The sequence below is a fragment of the Chenopodium album genome, chromosome 13, assembly GCF_948465745.1.
Source record: "Chenopodium album chromosome 13, dcCheAlbu1.1, whole genome shotgun sequence".
Classification (NCBI taxonomy): Eukaryota; Viridiplantae; Streptophyta; class Magnoliopsida; order Caryophyllales; family Amaranthaceae; genus Chenopodium; species Chenopodium album.
In genome coordinates, this window is record NC_137846.1 from 35,565,055 (window position 1) to 35,585,763 (window position 20,709).

The 20,709-nt window shown below is 39.9% G+C and overlaps 1 protein-coding gene and 1 pseudogene across 1 annotated transcript; both read right to left on the reverse strand.

The window, feature by feature from the left end:
• Nucleotides 1-327: 327 nt before the first annotated feature.
• Nucleotides 328-1,836, reverse strand: LOC145575456 (uncharacterized). The gene is made up of 2 exons (XM_081633327.1): nt 1,165-1,836; nt 328-777 (listed from the first exon to the last, which is right to left on the reverse strand). The coding sequence occupies exons 1-2, from the start codon at nt 1,834-1,836 to the stop codon at nt 328-330; spliced, it is 1,122 nt and encodes a 373-aa protein (XP_081489453.1).
• A 10,123-nt stretch (nt 1,837-11,959) lies between these two features.
• Nucleotides 11,960-12,058, reverse strand: LOC145577248 (small nucleolar RNA R71; annotated as a pseudogene).
• Nucleotides 12,059-20,709: the final 8,651 nt, after the last annotated feature.

Consider the following 20,709-nt stretch of genomic DNA (forward strand, 5'->3'; position numbering starts at 1 on the left):
AATTGTCCGGAGGATTTACTTAGACCTGCCTGGTTGTCACCCCGTTCTAGTTGATCCCTGGCACGGATGCATTTAGAGATGAGTGACCCATCAGGGGCCACATGGGTTTCAACTTCTATGTCGATATCTGTGTCATGGTCTGAATAGACCTCCCCATCGACTCGAGGCCGGTTGGGTTCAGGTGGCGGTACAGACTCTTGAAGCATCTTAGAGGTACTCTCCCCACAGACGACGCCAAATGTTTTATGTTTTATTCGTTTTTATATATTAGATATATAATTATTTGATTTTTTTAGTACTAAGTTTCTTATAGTATCAATAACAATCTTAAGACAATTTTTCTCCTTCCGATGCAGGGGTATAAGATGAGAACATTGACTTGTTTGCACAAACATCACGGGTTGCACCTGTATCAATCCACAATTCTTTTGGATTACCTACCATGTTACACTCTGATATCATCGGCGAAAGATGTATATCATTAAGTTCTTCAGAGACCTTATCAACCTCCACAAAACTAGCTTGAGCATTCTTCTTTTTCTTATTGGGATTTCTGCAATCTTTGGCTTTGTAACCAAGTTTACCACACCCATAACATTTACCCTTAAACTTCTTTTTGTGGCTTTGGTTAGAGTCATCATTAGTACACTTCCTTTTCTTGGTTTTCAAAGAACCTTTAACCACATTTGCCTTGGAAGACATGATAATGTTTGTTTTGGGGTTTTTCTTGTCCCTCGGGAGAGTTACGTCTCCAAGTCTGGAATCTGTTGTCTGTACCTGCAAAATAACAAAGACACTGGTTGGTAGGAGCTCTGCCTCCTACTATCAAGTTATTATCGGTCGAAGAATATGAAAAGGTGCGAAAAATGTAAAAGTGAGATCTTCTCAGATTCCGAGATCAGGTATTTTCTCTGATGTGGGAGAATTAAGGTGTTTTCTAATAAATGAACGTGCCCCAAAAATGGGGGAAATCTCCCTATTTATAGGGTCATTGGAGTATGCGTCCTTTAGGTCATTCTGACCTAATGGGCTGCGCCGTTTTGCGGCTTTCTCGGGAATTGGGCCCTGAAGGCTGCTATTTCCCTTCCTGATTAGGGAAGCCACGTGTCTGGACATAAGTGGCCCACTTGGACCCGTCCTGGGTTAACACGTGTCTCTTTCTACATGATTAGGCCACGTAGCATTGGTATTTTCACCTAAAAGAGTGTTGCCACCGGCTTTTCGATTATCCTCTTTGATTCTTAACCGAAAAATAAGATCTTCAAGTGATATATCTTTTCTCTTATGTTTAAGATGATTCTTAAAATCTTTACAAGATGGTGGTAATTTTTCTATACAAGCAGCTACTTGGAAAGACTCACTCAAAGTCATATTTTCAGCATGTATTTCATGGATAATTAATTGGATTTCTTGGACTTTACTCATTACGGTCTTACTATCCACCATCTTAAACTCAAAAAATTTCCAAACAATGAATTTCTTTGAACCGGCATCTTCTATCTTGTACTTATGGTCTATACTTCCCCATAATTCTTTTGCTGTTTTAATTGGACTATACACATTATAAAGTGTGTTGTCAACACCATTAAGTACATAATTACGACACAAAAAATCGAAATGCTTCCAAGAATCTATGACGACGACCATGTCTTTGTCAACCTCTCCATCCTGCAACTTAGGGGCTTCCTCTGTGAGGAACCTTGCCAAGTTCAACGTAGTCAGATAAAAGAACATTTTTTGTTGCCATCTCTTAAAATCAATCCCATTGAACTTTTCTGGCTTTTCCCCATGGTTGACAGTAAGCATAGGAGTAACCAAATTGGAGTTTGTAGCCATTTCTATCACAAAAATAGAAAATATAATTAAATAAATAATCACATGCACCACACTAAAAGAAAGTTAATTAATTAAAAAAATTACAAACTTTACTAACCAATAATAATGGTTGAAGTTTTATGTACAAAAGAATATTAAAATGTAACAATAAAACAGCAAAAAGTAAGAAACTAAGTTTTACACTCAAAACATACCACTTCAATCTCTTTGAAAATAGAATTATTAATGCAAATCACAAGTTGCATCAAAATACTTCATAATACGAAAAGCAACAAATATATAAAATAAACAAAAAATTGTCTTAATATTGTTATTGATAATATACGAAACTTAGCATTAAAAAATCAAATAATTATATACCTAATATATAAAAACAAAAAAACATAACACATACCTATATCCTTGATTCAAATGTAAATTATTATGACCCGAGCCCAACAAATCACGTTGTGTCCTTAAGAAAATTTTGCTCCCGCTACGATACCCAAGGTTATTAAGTATATATTTTCCAGTTAGAATAGCCTCCCCCAACAAATTTTTTGGTAAACCAGAACTATTGGACATAGCACTCATCATTTATTTTAATGTCCTATTTTTTCTTTCCGCAACTCCATTAGACTGCGGTGCATAAGGAGCAGTAGTATGATGTATAATACCAAATTATGAACAAATTTCCTCAAAAAGAAATTCATACTTACCACCCCTATCACTTCTGATTATTTTAATCTTCTTACCCAATTGATTTTCAACTTCCTTTTTGTAGTTTTTAAAGGCACCAATAGCCTCATTTTTACTACTCAAAAGATAGACATAGCAATATCTACTGCAATCATCTATGAAGGTTACAAATAATTTTTACCTCCCCTAGATGGCAGTGATTTCATGTCACATAAATCAATATGTATTAAATTAAAGATTCGGTATTTCTTCCATCAATTGAATGAAATGGTTGTCTAGTAAATTTAGATTCAACACACACTTGACATTTCCTTTTTGAACAATCAAAATATGGTAATATTTTCATGTTAATTAATTTTCTTAAAGAGTTGTAATTAACATGGCCTAATCTTGAGTGCCATAAATAAGAAGACTCAAGAAAATGAACAGAAGTAGCAGTCTTATTAATATTGTCATCCTTGGATACAATAGTCATTACATTTAATTTAAATAAGGTATCATGCACTAAGATAGCCTTTGCCTACATAAATATCATTCTTAGAAAGTACAAACTTATCAGATACAAAGACTAATTTAAAACCATTCCTACTAAGTAATGATCCAGACACTAAATTCTTGCGAAGGTCAGGCACATGGAGCACATTATTTAGCGTCACCGTCTTGCTAGAAGTCATCTTTTAGTGCTATTTTTCCAACTCCTTCAACTATAGAAGTTGAAGAATTTCCCATGTGCAATTGTGCATTATGGATTCAATTTTACTATTGAGAGCTTCTTTCCTATGAAAGGATTCCGGAGACGACATGGCCTCTTTAAAAGTTTTAGGCTCATCTTCTAACATGAAAGTTAGAAAACCTGGACCAAATGACGTAGCAGTCCTTTGTCGTTTACTACGTCTAGGCTCCTCTATTTCGAGATCCTTAATATCTCGAGCTCTTTTATTTTTCCTATTAGACCCATCTTCATGACTATTATCACCCTTTTCTAATTTATACAGAAAAATGTCTTCAAAGAACACAGCGTCCCATGACTCAATAATTGTATTAGCATGTATATCTTCTATTTCTGATTTGTATACCAAAAATTGGTATGCACTACTATTTAGTTCATATCCAATAAAACACAATCTATAGTTTTCGAGCCTATTTTTACCTTTTAGGATTCGGAACCGAAACTTTAGCTAAACACCCCCACACTCGAAAATATTTCAAGGATAGCTTCTTTCCTTTCCATAATTCATAGTGTAGGGTAAAAAATAACCCAATTACGTGGTCCAATCCCATAACGAAACGTGGCTCAATCAAGAGGCAACACGTGTCCCTATAGGAAGATGACACATGTCAAACATAAGAGCACCTGAAAAAGAGAGTAAAGGCCCCCTGACATCATTAGGCTAAAAATCCTTGAATGCCGCAAAAACGGCGCCTCAGAGGGATACGTGCCCTTCACCGATTGCGCAGCTAATCGGAGCACAATTTCCTAGGTCACTAACCCTAAATGGGCAAAAATTCCCACCCCATAAATACCCCAATCATTTATGATGGGAGGGGTGGATTTAAGACATAACATTAAATAGAGCATAAAATCAACTCCAACTTCTCTCTACTTTCTCTCTCTAGCCTTCCAAACTTCGGTTACTAACGTAATCTTCGGAGGCGAATATTTCGACAACGGAATATTCGTGTTTTGCAGGTGTCCGAGCCATCCTATCCGAGGAGCGCGACCAGTATCCCAAGGGATTCCAAAAAAACCCCGAAACATTTGGCGCCGTCTGCGGGGATACTCGTCTGTTATGGCAACAGGTGGTTAGACACCTAACGCAGGTTCTAGTCCTGGTGAGGACGGACATGTAGAAGATACAGTTGCAACAATCAATTCTAGTGATCCTCTGACCGCTTCATTTCGTGAGGATGAGGATCCTCCAGTAGCTGCTGGTTCACTTAAGCTCGCCTTGAGCAAGCTCCGGAGGGATCTTGAGGGTAAGATGCCTTCTTCTTCTAGGCTACCACCCAGAAGAGGAGGAGAAGGCACACAAAAGAAAACCTAGAGCAAGGCGGTCAATGCAGAAGACGCTGGGAATACCCCATTCCATCGGCATGAACATTCGCCGAGGGTGCCACAGACGGATATGTCTAAGCTCCTTGAGAAAACGCAGTCGGCTGGGGGGCAGACCAGACAGCCCCAAAAGGAGATAACTGAGCCGTTTCGGCGTTGGAAGGATGCAAGGGAGTACATACGGCATAAGCAGCGTGAACGAATAGCCTATTCAGACATCGCCTCTATGCCAACTATGCCAGATGATTTCTCAAACCATACCCCCTCCAAGCATACCAGCTCGGCCAGACCAGCAGGAGTCAAGCTCATCGTACTCAAACTCCAATTCCAATTCAGTCGTTTCAATATCAGACGCCCCAGAATTTCAATGCATTCCTACCGCCTAACCCCCCTATCTTTGGATAGTACGGACAATATGGCCAGCCGTTCGACCAGGCAGCCTACCTGGCCAGACCGGCCGCACAACCTCAGCCTATTGATTGGAAAATGCGCTTGTTAAATCTAAGTGACAAGCCGCCTCCATTTTCTAAGGAAATTCTTAACTCCCCCCAACCAGGAAAGGTTAAAAGTGTACTCGTGGGTGCCTATGATGGTACTGGAAACCTAGAGGAGCACGTCACTTCGTACAAAAATCTAATGTATTTGCAAAGTGTGGATGATGCCACATGGTGCAGGTGCTTCCCGGCCACCCTTAAGGGTGTGGTGCAGGATTGGTTTAATAGCCTACTAGCCGGGTGCATCAACTGCTTTACCACTCTCAGTCTATTGTTTGTTGGAAACTTCTCGTACAATATCGTCCCCAAGGAAGACCAATCTGAACTTGGTAACGATCGTCCAAGGAAAGATTAAGGGGTTGCGTTCATACGTTCAGTGGTTCAATCAAGAGAAAGCCCAAATTCATAATCTGTCGGACCAAATGGCCTATTCAAAATTTCTCTGGGGATTAAGGCACAATGGTTTCAAGTTTGATCTTGTCAGAAAAAAGGTTCGGACGTATGCAGGCATGCAGTGAGAGGTCGAAGCCTACATTGGGGCATCAGATTTTTGCTCCCTAACCAAGGCAGAACAACCGGCTAAGGGAGCTGAGAAGAAGAAACCTTCTCAGCAAGACTCGGTCGGGAAGAAAAAAGAAGGAAATGGCAAGCAAAAGGAACTCTGGGTGGTCGACAGCCAACAGACGAATTCAAAGAAGGTCAAGACGTACGAGCCTCAGTATGAGTTCAACAAGGATTGTTACTCAATCCTCATGGAAATCAAAGATAAATTTGAGTTCGAGAAGCCCAACCGCTGAGAGGCTCGGCCCAATACCGCAACAAAAGCAAGTACTGTCGTTACCACAAGGACGTGGGACATGACACGAATGAATGCATCAATTTGAAAAATTGCTGAATAAAATGGCCGAAAAGGGCATGTTGAATTCGTACGTCTTGAAGTTAAAATTCACGTACACTCGGACAGACAACAAACCCGAGAAGAAAAAGCAAAATGACAAAGAAGAAGATGGAAATAGCATTGATTCTAGTTTTGTGGTCGTCATATAAGGCAGCTTTGCCGCAGGCGGCCCTACCATGAAGGGAATCAAGCAGGACGTTTGGAAGTTAGGCAATGTGATGCACGCCGTAGGTGTGAAGGACGAGACCTTCCCGGAGGTGACGGTCTGCGAGGCTGACCGAGGTGAGATAAAGGCCCCTCACAATGACCCTATGGTGTTCATCATGAAGGTAGCTAACTTGAAGGTCGGTCGGGTGCTAGTTGATACTGGCAGCTTGTCCGACATCATCAGCCTAGGATGCCTGAAAAACTTAAAGTTTCCAGAGGATTCCCTCAAGGATATTTCCCATCTTCTTGTTGGATTTGGTGGGAGTATCATTCACCCGGTCAGACGGATTGATTTACCTGTCTGATTTAGGGAGAAGGAAGGGACATGGTCGTCCGCTTCCTGGTGGTCAAGGAGCTTAGAGGTTATAATGTCATTATTGGTCGTTCGACTCTAACAGTAACCAAGGCTATAATCGTACCTCGCCTAATGCTGATGAAGTTTGAGCGGACGGATGGGAAGATTAGTACCATTCATGGTAACCAAAAGATGGCAAAGGAATGCAATCAGGTGGCCGTGAAGCCAACAACAAGAGGACGATCACGGTCGTCCGAGAAAAACTCAGATGAAGGGGTACTCCAAGCATTGCAGATCAGCCAGAAGCGCATCAAGAAAGAGCAGGCATAGCAGTTAATGGTCGTTGGTCGGCTAGAAGAGTTGAGGCCATAGCCGGCTGGTGATCACGCTGACATATTGCTCGACCTGGACCAGCCTGATTGGACGGTCAAGGTTGGTATTGTGGCTGTGGGATTGCTTGGAGATGGCCTAACAAAGCTGCTGAGAGAATTTAAGGATGTTTTTGCATTTGAAGTTCATGAGATGCCTGGCATAAATCCGAGTCTGGCCGTCCACAAGTTGGCAGTAAATCCATTGATAAAGCCCGTCCGGCAGAAAAAGAGAAATCATAGAGAAGAGAGGAATCTGGCTGCCGCAGCAGAAGTGAAGAAGCTGCTAGACGCCGGTTTCATTCGACAATGTTACTACCCTGATTGGTTAGAAAATGTAGTTTTGGTAAAGAAGCCGAATGGGAGATGGAGAATGTGCATAGACTACACTGACCTCAACAAGGCGTGTCCTAAGGATAGCTTTCCCTTGCCTAAAATCGACCGGTTGGTCAATTATACAGCCGGACACGCACTGATGAGCTTTATCTATGCATACTCCGGATTCCACCAGATCCCCCTATGGGAAGAAGACCAAGAGAAAACTGCATTTGTGACCGAGCAAGGTCTGTACTGCTACAAAGTTATGCCATTCGATCTTAAGAATGCTCCTGCTACATTTTAGAGACTTGTCAACACTGTCTTTAGAGATCAAATCGGCCGGAACATGGAAGCCTACATTGATGACATGATCGTCAAATCAAAGCCGCCGGCCGATCATCTGAACGATCTTCGAGAAACCTTTACCGAACTCAAGCGGCACAAGATGATGTTAAATCCAAAAAAGTGTGTCTTTGGTGTTGAGTTCGGCAAATTTCTCGGATTTCTGATGGATCAACGTGGGATTGAGGCCAACCCTGAGAAGATTCAGGCTGTTTTAGATATGAAGTCGCCGAGAACAATTAAAGAAGTGCAAAGACTAACCGGCTGTTTAGCCAGGCTTGGCTTATTTCTGTTTAGGTCAGGGGATAAGTGTCAATACTTTTTTCAGACAATCAAGAAAAAAGCCATGTTTGAGTTGACGGAAGAAGCCGAGGAAGCCTTTGAAAAACTAAAAAACCATTTGCATATGCTCCCTCGGCTCATCAGTCCACTCAAGGATGAAAAGCTATATATGTATCTTGCCATTTCAGAGCATTCCTTAAATGACGTCCTGCTTGTTGAAAGGGACGGCCACTAGATTCCTGTTTATTTCATTAGTCATGTACTGCATAACGCTGAGCTTACGTACCCCCCCCCCCAATTGAAAAACTCAGCTTAGCACTGTTCATGGCATCAATTAAGCTACGGCCATATTTTCTAGCCCATTCAATCGTGGTTTACACGGACCAGCAACTTAAGAATTCGTTTGCAACTTAGAAAGCTAGTGGCCAGATGCTTAAGTGGGCTTTAGAGCTGAAAGGCTTCGACATCACGTTCGAGCCCAGAAAAGCGATTAAGGGGCAAGCCTTTGCTGATTTTTTGGCTGAAATGACTCGACCGGATTTGAAGTCGGCAGGGGATCAAATCTGGAAGTATTATGTTGATGGTAGTGCAACGGCGACCAGATGCGGCGATGGTATCATCTGTCAGTCTTCCGAAGGGGACAAGTTTGAGTACTATAGACACCTGATTGTATCTCCCCAAAAACCAAACCAAGTGATGAGTACTTTTCACATCATTGATATCGAACAAGGTGAAAATTTGAAAGAGCCTCGTGGAATGCGGTCGTTTTAATAAAATACTTCTTTCTGTTTTTGAAAACATTTCTTTTCTTACTCTATTTATGACAAATGTCCAGTCCAGTTTAGTTTGGTCCATGATAAAGGTCCGATAATGGTGTAGTTGGATGGGGTTTGAAAAGACCTTTCCAACGATATATATAAGCCCAATTCCGATGAATAATGAGGAAGCTATGGCCAAAAAATTAAACTGGGCTCAAACCGGATTTTACCTACGGCCCAATGATCATGTGGAGGGTCCTAAGGTTTAATCCCATTCCTAAATCAATTAGGATTTATTATAAGCTTCTATAATTTTTTAAAATATCTTAATTATCCTTTTTGAAAAGATAAGATCAAAGAATTTGAAATTGGATAAAACTTTCCTTTTTTAAGTCCTTATTCTATTCGAAATGAAAGACGTTCACAGATGATCAGATATTATTTTTGTGCCTCATAATTTTTATCCAAATCTTATATGGTTGGATAGATCTTCAAATTATCTTTCTAATGATATATTATAATATTAATTCCGAGTTATAACGAAAAAGATATGAAAGAAATATGAAACTCTATCCAAAACGGACACCCTCCCATTATTTCGGCCATATCATTTTATCTACAAAAGATTTTAATCTGATTTTAATTGGGTTAGAAAGTAGACTTCAAGAGCTTTCCAACGACATATTATATGACTTATTTCCAACTTCTAGATCAAAAGTTATGATAAAAGAAAAATCCACAAAAACTGCTGACCGACGAGTTTTATTTCGATTCGAATTCGGATTCTTTTCTATTTCTTTGACCCTCTTTTTTCCTTATAAATAGGCTCGTATTTCCCCGTTTTCAATCACCAACAATTATCAACAAACATCTAATTCTCTTTCTCTTCTCTCTCAAGCTAGAAGCTTATTTTTTCTCCCTCTTTCTAAGACTTCCCTTTTCAAATAAAAATAACGCATTCACGAGTTCTAGACACACCTAGCCAAGCTCGAAGTTGCCTTCTCCCTAGACGTGAAAGGTTGATAATTTCTGAGGGTTTGGTCCCAAATCCCTATTTCAATTATTTAAATTAATTGTTTGATTTAATTGATGTGTGACATTTTTGGCACTCATTTGGTTCCTTTTTGGATGATTTTTATTTCATTTTATCTCTCTTTTCTTTAGTTTTCCTTAGTTTTATTCTTGTTTTCTTCATTTTATGCTTTTTGTAGTTAGTTTCTCTTTTTCATGTCTTTTTCTAGTTTACTTGTTATTTTTCTCTTTTACTTGCTTTTTATCTTTTGCTTGTAGGTGGTAATTGATTGTCCGAGAATTCCCGGGCTTCCTTTCTATAGTTTTCCATTGATTTTCATGCCTAAAGCTTGTGCAAGAAGTTTCAAGTCAATGAGAGGTTCAAGGAGCATGCTTCAAAGTCTTGTTTATGCCTTCCTCATGGCTCATTTTCTTCAAGAAATTCAAGGAAGTTGCTGCCTACCTTGTCCTCCATCATCATCATCTAGGATGCGTGCACCTCGTGAGCAAGGGCAAAGAAGAAAGGAGGAAGGCTGCAGCTATGTGCGGGCGCACTCGAGGAGTGTGCGGCCGCACATCTGTCGTGTGCGGCCGCACATCAGGTGTGTGCGGCCGCACATCTGTCGTGTGCGGCCGCACATCAGGTGTGTGCGGGCGCACATTCCTGGGTACACTCCTTCGAGCGCCCGCACTTACGAGGGTCTATTTTTGGGCGTCATTACCGACCTCTCCTTTGTATATATAGTTATTTCTACCTATTTTTGAAGGAGAGAAGTTTTAGTTTTTAGATTGAATTGGATAGTTAGTTTTTGGGGAGAATTTTAGAGAGAGAAACTCAAGAACTAGAGAGAGAAATTCATGATTTTTGGTGATTGCTCAAGGATTCCTCATTGTATTTGATCTTTGGATCAAAGTTTTGTAAGGATTTTCTTCTTGATTTCAATACAAGTTTGATCTTAGTTGATTTCATTAGTTTTTCATATTGTTGATGATTGATTTGGTTATTGATTGAATTTTGATTGAATTTGATTGATTGTTGGTTTAATCTTTGAATTCAAGCATGTTGATAATGAATTTGATGAATGTTGTAGTTTTGATCTCCATTTCTATGGCTAGTGAGTAGTTTCCTAGCTAGGGAGATGGTGAAGCATGTATGAATGATGGAATAGTGTAATTTGGGGATAATTGATGGAGTTGATGATATGATTAAATTTGGTTGATATTTCATGTGCATGTGTGTGATTAATTGAGGTTTGGCCATCTTTGATTAATACACTAGATTGCATTGTAAGCTTGCTATGATACGGACCATTGATTAGTGAACTTGCGATTTCACGATTGAGGTGCTTTGTGACGTTCCCTAGTTAGTGTTTAGCGTAGTTGACGCTAGTTAGACCTCTAGGTGAACCACCTTAGTATGCTCTTTTGGATACATGATGATTTTCCTTCATATCGCTTGACTTAGTCGGTTTGACCTCCCAAATTACCGTTTCCATTATGATTGCATGTGGATCCATTGCCCTAGTGTCTTAGATTGATTTAATACAAGTTTGCATACCTAGTTAGCTTTACTTCTACCTCAAACCCCTTCTTGATTCCGAAATAGCTTGATCTAGACTTCGTGCACTTGATATCCATTCCCTTGGGTTCGACCTTGACTTGCCACTACGCTAAATAGGGGTTAGTTAAGCTACAAATTTTGTTTGATAGGGTGGGGTGGTAGACCAACGACCTACCGTTCTCCGTCCCATCAAAATGGCGCCGTTGCCGGGGAATGGTGCTTGAGTGTATGTTGTTTTTGAGTCTATTTCATTTTGATAAAATACAAAAAGATTTTGTTTCTCTAGGCTACATTTGTAGCCGTGCTACTTACATTTTTGTGTGAGTTTTGCATGCATAGAACCCGCGATCGTCCCCTTGTTCCCCTTGATTCGGAAATTGAGAGGACTCTTTCAAGAAGAAGAGTGGATAATAGATCCTTGGCTTATAGCTCTTCAAGTGAAGAAGAAATTCAAGAAGAACAAGGAATGGGTGAAAATCCTAGAATAGCCTTGAAGGAGCTTGGAGTGCCCGGGGCATATAGGTTTGAGAGTGGAATAGCTCCACCTACTACCCCGGCAAATGACTTCGAAATCCGGCCGGCAATGATCACCTTGATTGAGAGAAGGCAATATAGTGGGGCTAAGAATGAGAGCCCATTGAACCATTTGAAAGAATTTGAAAAATATTGCAACACTATCAAAGTCAATGGGGTCTCTCAAGAATTCATCCGCCTCAAGTTGTTCCCTTTCTCTCTATTAGGAAGATCTTTGGAGTGGCTAGACAAGGAAGTGAAGCCCAACTCCTTGAGAACTTGGGATGATGTTACAAAGGCTTTCTTGTCCCGTTTCTATCCCCAAAAGAAGACGGCGGAGGCAAGAGCCTTGATTCAAGGGTTCAAGCAAAGGCCGAGTGAAAGCCTTTATCAAGCATGGGAGAGATTCAAAGAGTATCAAAGGGAGTGTCCTCACCACGGAATCCCCACATACCAAGTGATCCAAATCTTCTATGGCGGTTTAAGTCCCCAAGGCAAGTCATGCCTTGATGGAGGGGCCGGGGGCCCTATCATGAACAAAACCGAAGAAGAAGTTGTGGACATCATTGAGGACGTGGTGACATATTATAGGGATTGGCAAGATGGGGAGAGAGACTCTTCAAGCAAGCAATCTTCATTGTATCCGGTGGACCATCTCAATGCAATCAACAACCTTTCCTCCCAAATGACAAACTTAGGAAAGGAGGTCACCGCAATCAAAGCTAAGTTGGAGAGCACTTCTACCTCTTCTCAAGCTTCTAATCTTCCCTCCCAATTTAAGGGGAGAGGTACTCCTTCTAACTCTCAACCCCCTCCCTCTTCACATAATATGCCTTTGGATTGCTTGTTTTGTGATGCATGTGGATCGTATGATCATGACTCTAGTGTTTGTCCTAATGAATGTGTTGATGAATTTGACAACAATGAGTGTGAACATGTTAATTTTGTGTCAAACAACAACGTTCAAAGGTTTGATAATCAAAAAGGCCAATGGAATAGGAATTACCAAAACCAAGGCAATTTTGACAACTATAATCATAATGGTGGTTATAGGAACCAAGGGAATCAAGGTTCTCGTGGTAACCATAACCAAGGTTATAGTAGCCAAAATCAAAGCCAAAACTATGGTAATCAAAATCATAATTATGGTAATCAAAACCAAGGTTATGTAAATCATAACCAAGGTAATGGAAACCATAATCATGGTGGCGGTAACCATAATCAAGGTTATGGTTCAAATCAAAATAGGAGTAATTGGAACAACCAAGGAAGGGGAAATTTTCAAAACAATGCTCAAAGAGGTCCCCCACCCGGTTTTGTTCCAAAGACTCAAAATGAAAATTCCTATTCACAACCTTCTTCTCCTAAGACAACCTTGGAAGAGTTGATTGATAATCAAACCAAGATCATTAACACCTATATGGCGGTTAGTGATAAGAAATTCAATGAGATGATGACCCACAATAAGATGCTTGAGACTCAAATTACTCAATTAGCAAGCACTATTAAGGATTTTGCTAGTCCTTCATCTTTGCCTTCCCAAGGTGTTGAACCAAAGAAACCCGTGTACTCTATTGCCATAAGTGGTGGAAATGATTTTGATGAGGGAGTTTCTTGTTCAAAAGAGGGAAGAGATGAGAGTGGTGCTAAGGAGAATGAAGTGGAAAGGGTTGAGTCTAAGGAAATCTATTGTGAGGTTGACAAAAGAGAAGAGTGTTTTGGTGAAAAGATGAGTGAGATAGAGAGATTTCCCGATCTACCATATCCCCAAAAATATTTGAGATTCAAAATGGATGAGCAATTTGGGAAGTTCCTTGAAGCTTTTAAGGATGTTCATGATTCTACATCCGCTACCGAACCAATTCCCGACATGCCTAAGTACTCCAAGTTTGTTAAGGAGATCTTAAAAGAGAGAGAGGATTTTGATGAAGGTAGTTCGGTGGAAGGAGGGAAGTGCTTTAGTGCTCTTATCCATGGTGAACTTCCAAAGAAGATGGAGGATCCGGGGAATTTTTCAATCCCTTGTCGAATTAAGGAAATGGTTTTTGAAAATGCTTTGTGTGACCTTGGTGCTAGTGTTAGCATTATGCCTTTCTCGGTCTTCGAAAGGCTTGATCTAGGTGAGCTTCAACCGTCCAAGATAACACTTCAATTGGCCGACCGTTCTATTAAGCTTCCTAAGGGAAGAATTGATGATGTCCCCTTAAGGATTGGAGAGTTTGTTTTTCCGGTGGATTTTGTTGTTCTAGAGATTGAGGAGGATGAACATATTCCAATCATCTTAGGGAGACCTTTCTTAGCTACCTCGAGAGCTTTAATAGATGTCAAAGGAGGTCAAATTACTTTGAGGTGTGGGAAATTAGAAGAGAGTTTTAAGTTAAAACCAATGCATGAGTCTTTATCTTGTGTCCAAGATATCGCATGTGCTAATCTTTCTCGTTCCATTGATGGTATGTGCATGATTGATTCTTCTACTAACAATGTTTTTGAGATTGTTAATGATGTTTGTGCAAGTATTAATGACGTTAGTGAAGAAGAATTTGTGATTCAAAAGCCAAAGGATGAGAAAGATATTGGTTTTCCAAATTGGTTCAAGCTTAATTCTCATGAGGAAGAGAAAGCTTCCATGATTAAGGATGTTGAAGTCAAGCCGAAGAAAAAGGCCCGTGACTCGAAGAAAACAAGGAAAAGGAAGAAGTTGAGAAGTGAAAAAGAAGAATTTGAAAAGAATTTTGTGAGAGTTTCATCAAGCATTAATGAGAAGTTGCCCAAGGTTGAAGAAGAATTTTCTCTATCAACCACCTTGAAGAAGGTGGTGTTCTTTGATCCTCCATGATTAGGAGGAAGGGTCGAGCTTAGGACCTTAAGCAAGCGCTTCCCGGGAGGCAACCCGGAGTTTCTAACCTTTCTCTTTGATTTTTGAATTTTCTCATTTTTGTTTCTTTTATTACTTTGTCTTTTATTTTACTTTTCTCTTTATTTGGATTTTTAGGATGTCCGTTTGTGGGATTGGAATTCAACAAATATGCATGATGGATGGAAGGTGTTCATGGCACAAATCATATTTTGTTCGATTCTAGTCGAAATTTGAGGTAAGAGGGTAAGAATTTTAGATAGGTAAGATAGGAATTTAATATTTTGAAAGTTGGAGGAAATTGATACTTAGTGAATTTTTGTGGTGTGCACATGAATTTTCAACTTTGAGGACTTTGAAAATGATTTTAGCTACTGCCTATGTTGTTCCTCATCACCATCATGATTCATGTGCGCACCCAAATAGGCAGTAAGTATCAAATCTTCGAAAAAAAAAAGGAAGGAGCACGCACAGTGCTGTGCGGCCGCACACGAGGCATGTGCGGGCGCACAGCCTGCGTGTGCGGGCGCACATCAGTGCTGTGCGCCCGCACAGATGCTGGACGTGCATTTATCCTCTTCTTCCTCCTTTTTCCCTCATTTTCTCACTTCCCTCATCTTCCTCACTCATACCCTCATTCAAACCCTCCTTTGTGTGCACTCCTCCACCCTCATTCATCATCCAAAAACACTCAAATCCTCACCAAAATCACTACATTCTTACTCAAAATCACTCACAAATCTTTCTACACTACAAATTCCTCACAATTTGACCCAAATTTCACTCACTCTCTCTCCTACTCTTGGTGGCCGAAAATTGGGGGTTTTGTGTGGAGTTGGAATTGCTTGCTCAAAATTGGTTTATCTTGCTTCTTTTATGGTATAATCACTAATCCTTGCTTTAATTTTGCCAATTATATCATAAATTTGCATGAATTACAAATTTGTATGAGCATGAATAGTGTAGTATTGATTTTGTGAATTTTGATGCTTGTTCTTGATTTTGGTTGTGATTTGGTGATATTTGTTGATTGATTTTGCATGACATTGTGTTGTTTGTTGATTTTGTAGCAATTTTCATCAATTTTGGTTGAATTCTTGTGAGTTGAAATTTTGGAAAGTTGGTAGTAAGTGGTGATTTCGGTATTGGCTTTGTGTTTGCTCTTGGATTGATTGAAAAGGAATTTTTCTTGGTTCATTGATATTGTTGATTGGTTTGGAATTGGTTTGATTGAAGGGAATTGTGAAATTGGAGTTTGGTGATATTGGTAGTAAGTGGTGAATTTGGGTGTGGTGCTCTTGGTTCTTTGGTTTGCTACTTGATTGGTTGTTGGTGATCTTCTATACTTCTCACAATGTCTAAATACCTCAAGAAACTCACCAAAAAGCGAAAAACCGATGTTAGCATCGAGGAACCTCCCCGCCCAAGTACCTCCACTAGGCCTAGTACATCTTCTAGGCCTAGTACTTCCAACCCATCTTCCACTCAAACACGACCTCCTACCTCTCTTCCAAAGAAGAAAAATTTCACCGATAAACAAAAAGCCTTTTATCAAAATCTGAAAGATGAAAGAACCCTCAAACAAACCCGCCATTACTTTCAATCCGATATGCTGAAGTTGGGGATTGATAATGATATGCGGTCATTGCTTTTGAATTTGAGATTGGGGACTTTCATCGCCGACGCCTACCGCACCTACAAGGAGCCTACCTTGGAGTTCTTGGCTACCTTGGAGCTTGTACCCATTGGAGGGGTATATAGGGTGCGGTTCCAATTGTTCAACAACATATTTGACCAATCTTTAGAAGAGTTCAACGCCGCTTTGGATTTTGATCCCCATGGGGATATTATTAACGTTGAACACTTCATCTTCCCGGATTATGATCAAGATTCTTGGTGGGAAGACATCTCCGGTGGTAGTGAGTTCATCGCCAACAAGGCCAAGATCTCGGACGTGTACCAACCTTGTCTTAGGGTTGTACACCGTCTATTGGGCTATGTCTTGTTCCCCAAGCAAGAGATGGGGAAATTGAGTAAATTGGAGCTCAAAGTCCTTTGGCTATCTACTTGCCCGGAGTTTGTGGGCCGGTTGAACTTGGGCTACATCTTTGCCCAATATTGCTTGGACCTTCGCAAAAGGAGGACGGGAGAGATCCCTTGTGGGGGTATGGTAACTAGGCTTCTGACTCACCTTTGCCTTGATGATTATCTCCCATTTTGTAAGGAGATCGGGGATGCAGATTCCATCTACCTCGATATGCAACAATTGGGTCAAATCCAATTTATCTCTAAGGGTTTTAGTGAAGGGAGATATGAGTGGCTAAGGGGCCACGAGCATTGGTGCTTCTTGCCTAACCCTAGCTTGACTTCTTTAGCTAGGATTGCCGACAATGTTTGGCATGTTCCCAGGTCCTTCCGGCATCCCAACTTTGATTCCGAGGAGGATGAAGAAGAAGAAGATGAGGAAGAACAACAAAATCAACAACAACAACAACATCAACAACAACAACATTTTTCTCCACAACAACAAGCTCCTCATGAGCAAGAACAAGAGCAAGGGCAACATGATTTTGCCAATGAAGATTTGAAGGCTCTTAGTGAGCAAATGAGTGGATTGAAAGTCCACGTAGATGGCATGTACGATCAAGACTTTGGGGCCCTCTATGACCAAATAAGAGGTATTCAAGAGATGCAACAAGGTATGTTTATACAACAACAACAACTTTATGATGCGGAAGTTAACCGTGGGAACATTACTCCCCCGGTTAACTATACGTATTTCCCGCCCCAACAAGATCCTCTACCTTCGTTTGGGCATCCTTATTGGTCGGGGCCTTCTAACCCCGACACCGAGCGTCACTATTACCCGGACGAGCATGGTAACTATGATTACAAGGCTCCGGGTGGTAGTGACTATAGGGGGGATCCTAACTACCCCCATGTCCATCCCAACCACCCTTTTGAGCTCACTTTGCCCGATACCTACACCCCTCTTGCTCCTTGGCAACACGATCTTTTCAAGGGGCATTATGGGTGACCCGAGGGGTACACCGGAGGATGGGAGCCTTACCCTCATCCCTTCGATGACCCCGAGCGCAACAGAGATGGGGCCGGGCCAAGTGGGAGTGGTGGTGGTGATGGTAGTAGTTATTAGTTCCCTTTTAGCTTCTCATGCTTTTTACCTCCATCCCTCATATTTTTGATACTTGCTTTGTTTTGATCGGGATGTTGAGATGTATTTTCTATCTAGCTTGGGGGAACTAGTAACTTGCTCGGTGACCTTGTTGTTGTTGTGTACATATCTTAGTTGCTTGCATGTTTATTTTCATTCCTCCTTTTGGTTTCCTCATTTTCTTGATCTCTAGGCTACTTTTCTTGTAGCTAGCTTGTTTGCCCTATTTTCTTGGATGTTTGTTGTTTGTGGAGTTGTTTTGCTTGCCATGTTGTTTTTGATGATCCCTTATATCCAAACCCCTCAATCCAAATCCCTTAAATCCGAATCTTGTAGTTTAGAGTAGTTCTTTAGTTCGTCTAGATTTTATTTCTTTTATTCTTTATTTTCTTTGGTAGTTTAGCTTCTCTTTCCTTTAGTTGTATATACTTCTTGCTTTGTTTATTTTCTTTTATTTGTTGTTTTCTTTTATTTGTTTTGAAGTTACTAACCTTTTTGTTTGTTCATAGTTTCTTTTATTTCTTTTTTTTTTTTCTTCTCACTTGGTTCCTTGAAGAGCTTATGGATATGGAATGCTACGAGGTGGTTTCTTATTGCTTCGTTTGTTTTTGCTATGCTTGGAATCCCGGTGAGACCTTTCTTATTTTTCTCTTTATTTTCCTTGGTTGCATAGAATAGGATTAGTTTAGGAGAAGTTGAATGGTTCGAGGATGGATGCTTGTTAACACGTAATGTGTTTGGGATCGGTGACTTTGTTGTCTACCGATCACTTGTTTGTCGATTGGGATTTTTATGTGTTTAACATGCTTTCTAGTCCTTTGCATGCTTTTCTCCTATGTTTTCCTTTCCTATGTCTCCATTTCTTTTCTTTTACTCTCTTTTATTTTACCTTTTTCTCTTACTTTCTTTTATTTTTCTTTTTATTTTTGATGTGATTTTGAGGCATTGTTTTTCATTTCTTTTCTTTTGAAATGAACATTGTACATTAGACTTGTCTTTTGCATAATTTTCTTCCTAGGTTGTAAAGGTATGCACGGTTTGAGATTATGTTCGGTTGACTCTAGGATAGTGTATGCTAGGGTAGTTGGTTTGAACTAGGAGGATCATGAAGCCGGATTCTACTTGTTTGTGGTATGTTGGTAGTTGCTTCCTATAGTTGATTTGACACCATTTGTGAGTTTTTGCCACAACCTTGTGAGGTTACTTGTTTTTCAAGCCTTCAACATTCCTTGTTTGAGCAGCATGGATCCTTGACTATGCAAACCTAATCTAATAAAGCTTGATGTATGATTCTCAAACACGAGACCGAACTATCTAGGAAGGACAAAGGCACATTTTTCGGGGTGGTATTTTTCCTTTTTACTATATTTTGTTATTTTCTTTTGTTTTTGGTTTACATTTGCCTTCTTGCAACCATTTGAGCCTTATCCCTTCTTTTCGAGCCACATCTTTAGTTATTTGACCTTTTGTTTCATTTTCTACCTTTCTTGATTTTTGTGAAGCAATATGATCTTTGAGATGAAGTTTGTGGTGGTTACGTTGGAATTTTGGTTTTTATGAAAGCAAGATTGTGTTATGATTTCTTTGTGAATAATGGCAAATGAGTATGAGTAAAAGCCGTCCTTTATAATAAAAGGCATGGACAAATAAGTGCAAAAGTTGTAAAAGCCGTCCGAATTTAGCAAAAGGCAAGGACTTTGCAATTACAATATAAAAACACAAAAAAAAGTGAAAAGTGAAAAATTCAAAAATATTTTGATGTATTCTTTTCTCCTTCTAAGCATTGAGGACAATGCTCCATTTTAGCTTGGGGGAGAAGCGTGTACGCTTTTTGTATATATTTTTGTGAGTATAGCTTCAAGTAAGCTTGGGGGTGTTGTTTTTGTTTGGTAATTTCTTTATTGTGGTGTTAAGGATTGATCACCCTTTTGCTTCACTTTTTAGGAAAATCACCAAATTTTAAAATTTTTGCCTACCTTCACCCTTTTATGCCTTACGTTACAACCTTGGGGAAAGACCTTTCGACCTAGATAGTTGAGTCACTATTCGGGGGAGGGCATCATGGGTCATTGCCTAAGGAAAGGGGATGCATAGTCAAGATTGTCGAGTAGCCTTAAAATATTTCTTTTCCGGTTCCTTCGAGGAATCATTGGGACACTCACTAAGGGGAGATTTGAGACTAGTGGGAAGAACGCGGTAAGATTGTTTGGGATGAAAGTGAATTGTGATAACTAGTTCCTATGCCTAGCATACCCTATGTTTCAATCAACCTTGGATATCTTGAAACGTGCATACCTTAACTACTTGAGAAAGATTGTCATTCACATGCTTTATAGTCTTTATGTTGATTCATTTCGTAAAGATTTGTTTCTATTTCATTTTCTTTCTTTTAATTCTATGGTTTGCCTCATTGATGTTTGGTGGAGAGTTATGGGTCAAACTCTTAGGATACCGTTACGAGACCTCACTCGTCCTCATAGGCGACTTTGGGGTTTAAAGGGCTTGTTGTAGCTAAAAACAACCGTGATTCCTACGACAATGAGTTTTAGTGTATATTCTTATCTTGAGTCTTTCTTTTTCGTTTTTAATAAAATTTTCATCCTCTCTTTTTCTTGCTTTGTTTTGCTCGAGGACGAGCAAAAGTTTAGCTTGGGGGAATTTGATGTGTGACATTTTTGGCACTCATTTGGTTCCTTTTTGGATGATTTTTATTTCATTTTATCTCTATTTTCTTTAGTTTTCCTTAGTTTTATTCTTGTTTTCTTCATTTTATGCTTTTTGTAGTTAGTTTCTCTTTTTCATGTCTTTTTCTAGTTTACTTGTTATTTTTCTCTTTTACTTGCTTTTTATCTTTTGCTTGTAGGTGGTAATTGATTGTCCGAGAATTCCCGGGCTTCCTTTCTATAGTTTTCCATTGATTTTCATGCCTAAAGCTTGTGCAAGAAGTTTCAAGTCAATGAGAGGTTCAAGGAGCATGCTTCAAAGTCTTGTTTATGCCTTCCTCAAGGCTCATTTTCTTCAAGAAATTCAAGGAAGTTGCTGCCTACCTTGTCCTCCATCATCATCATC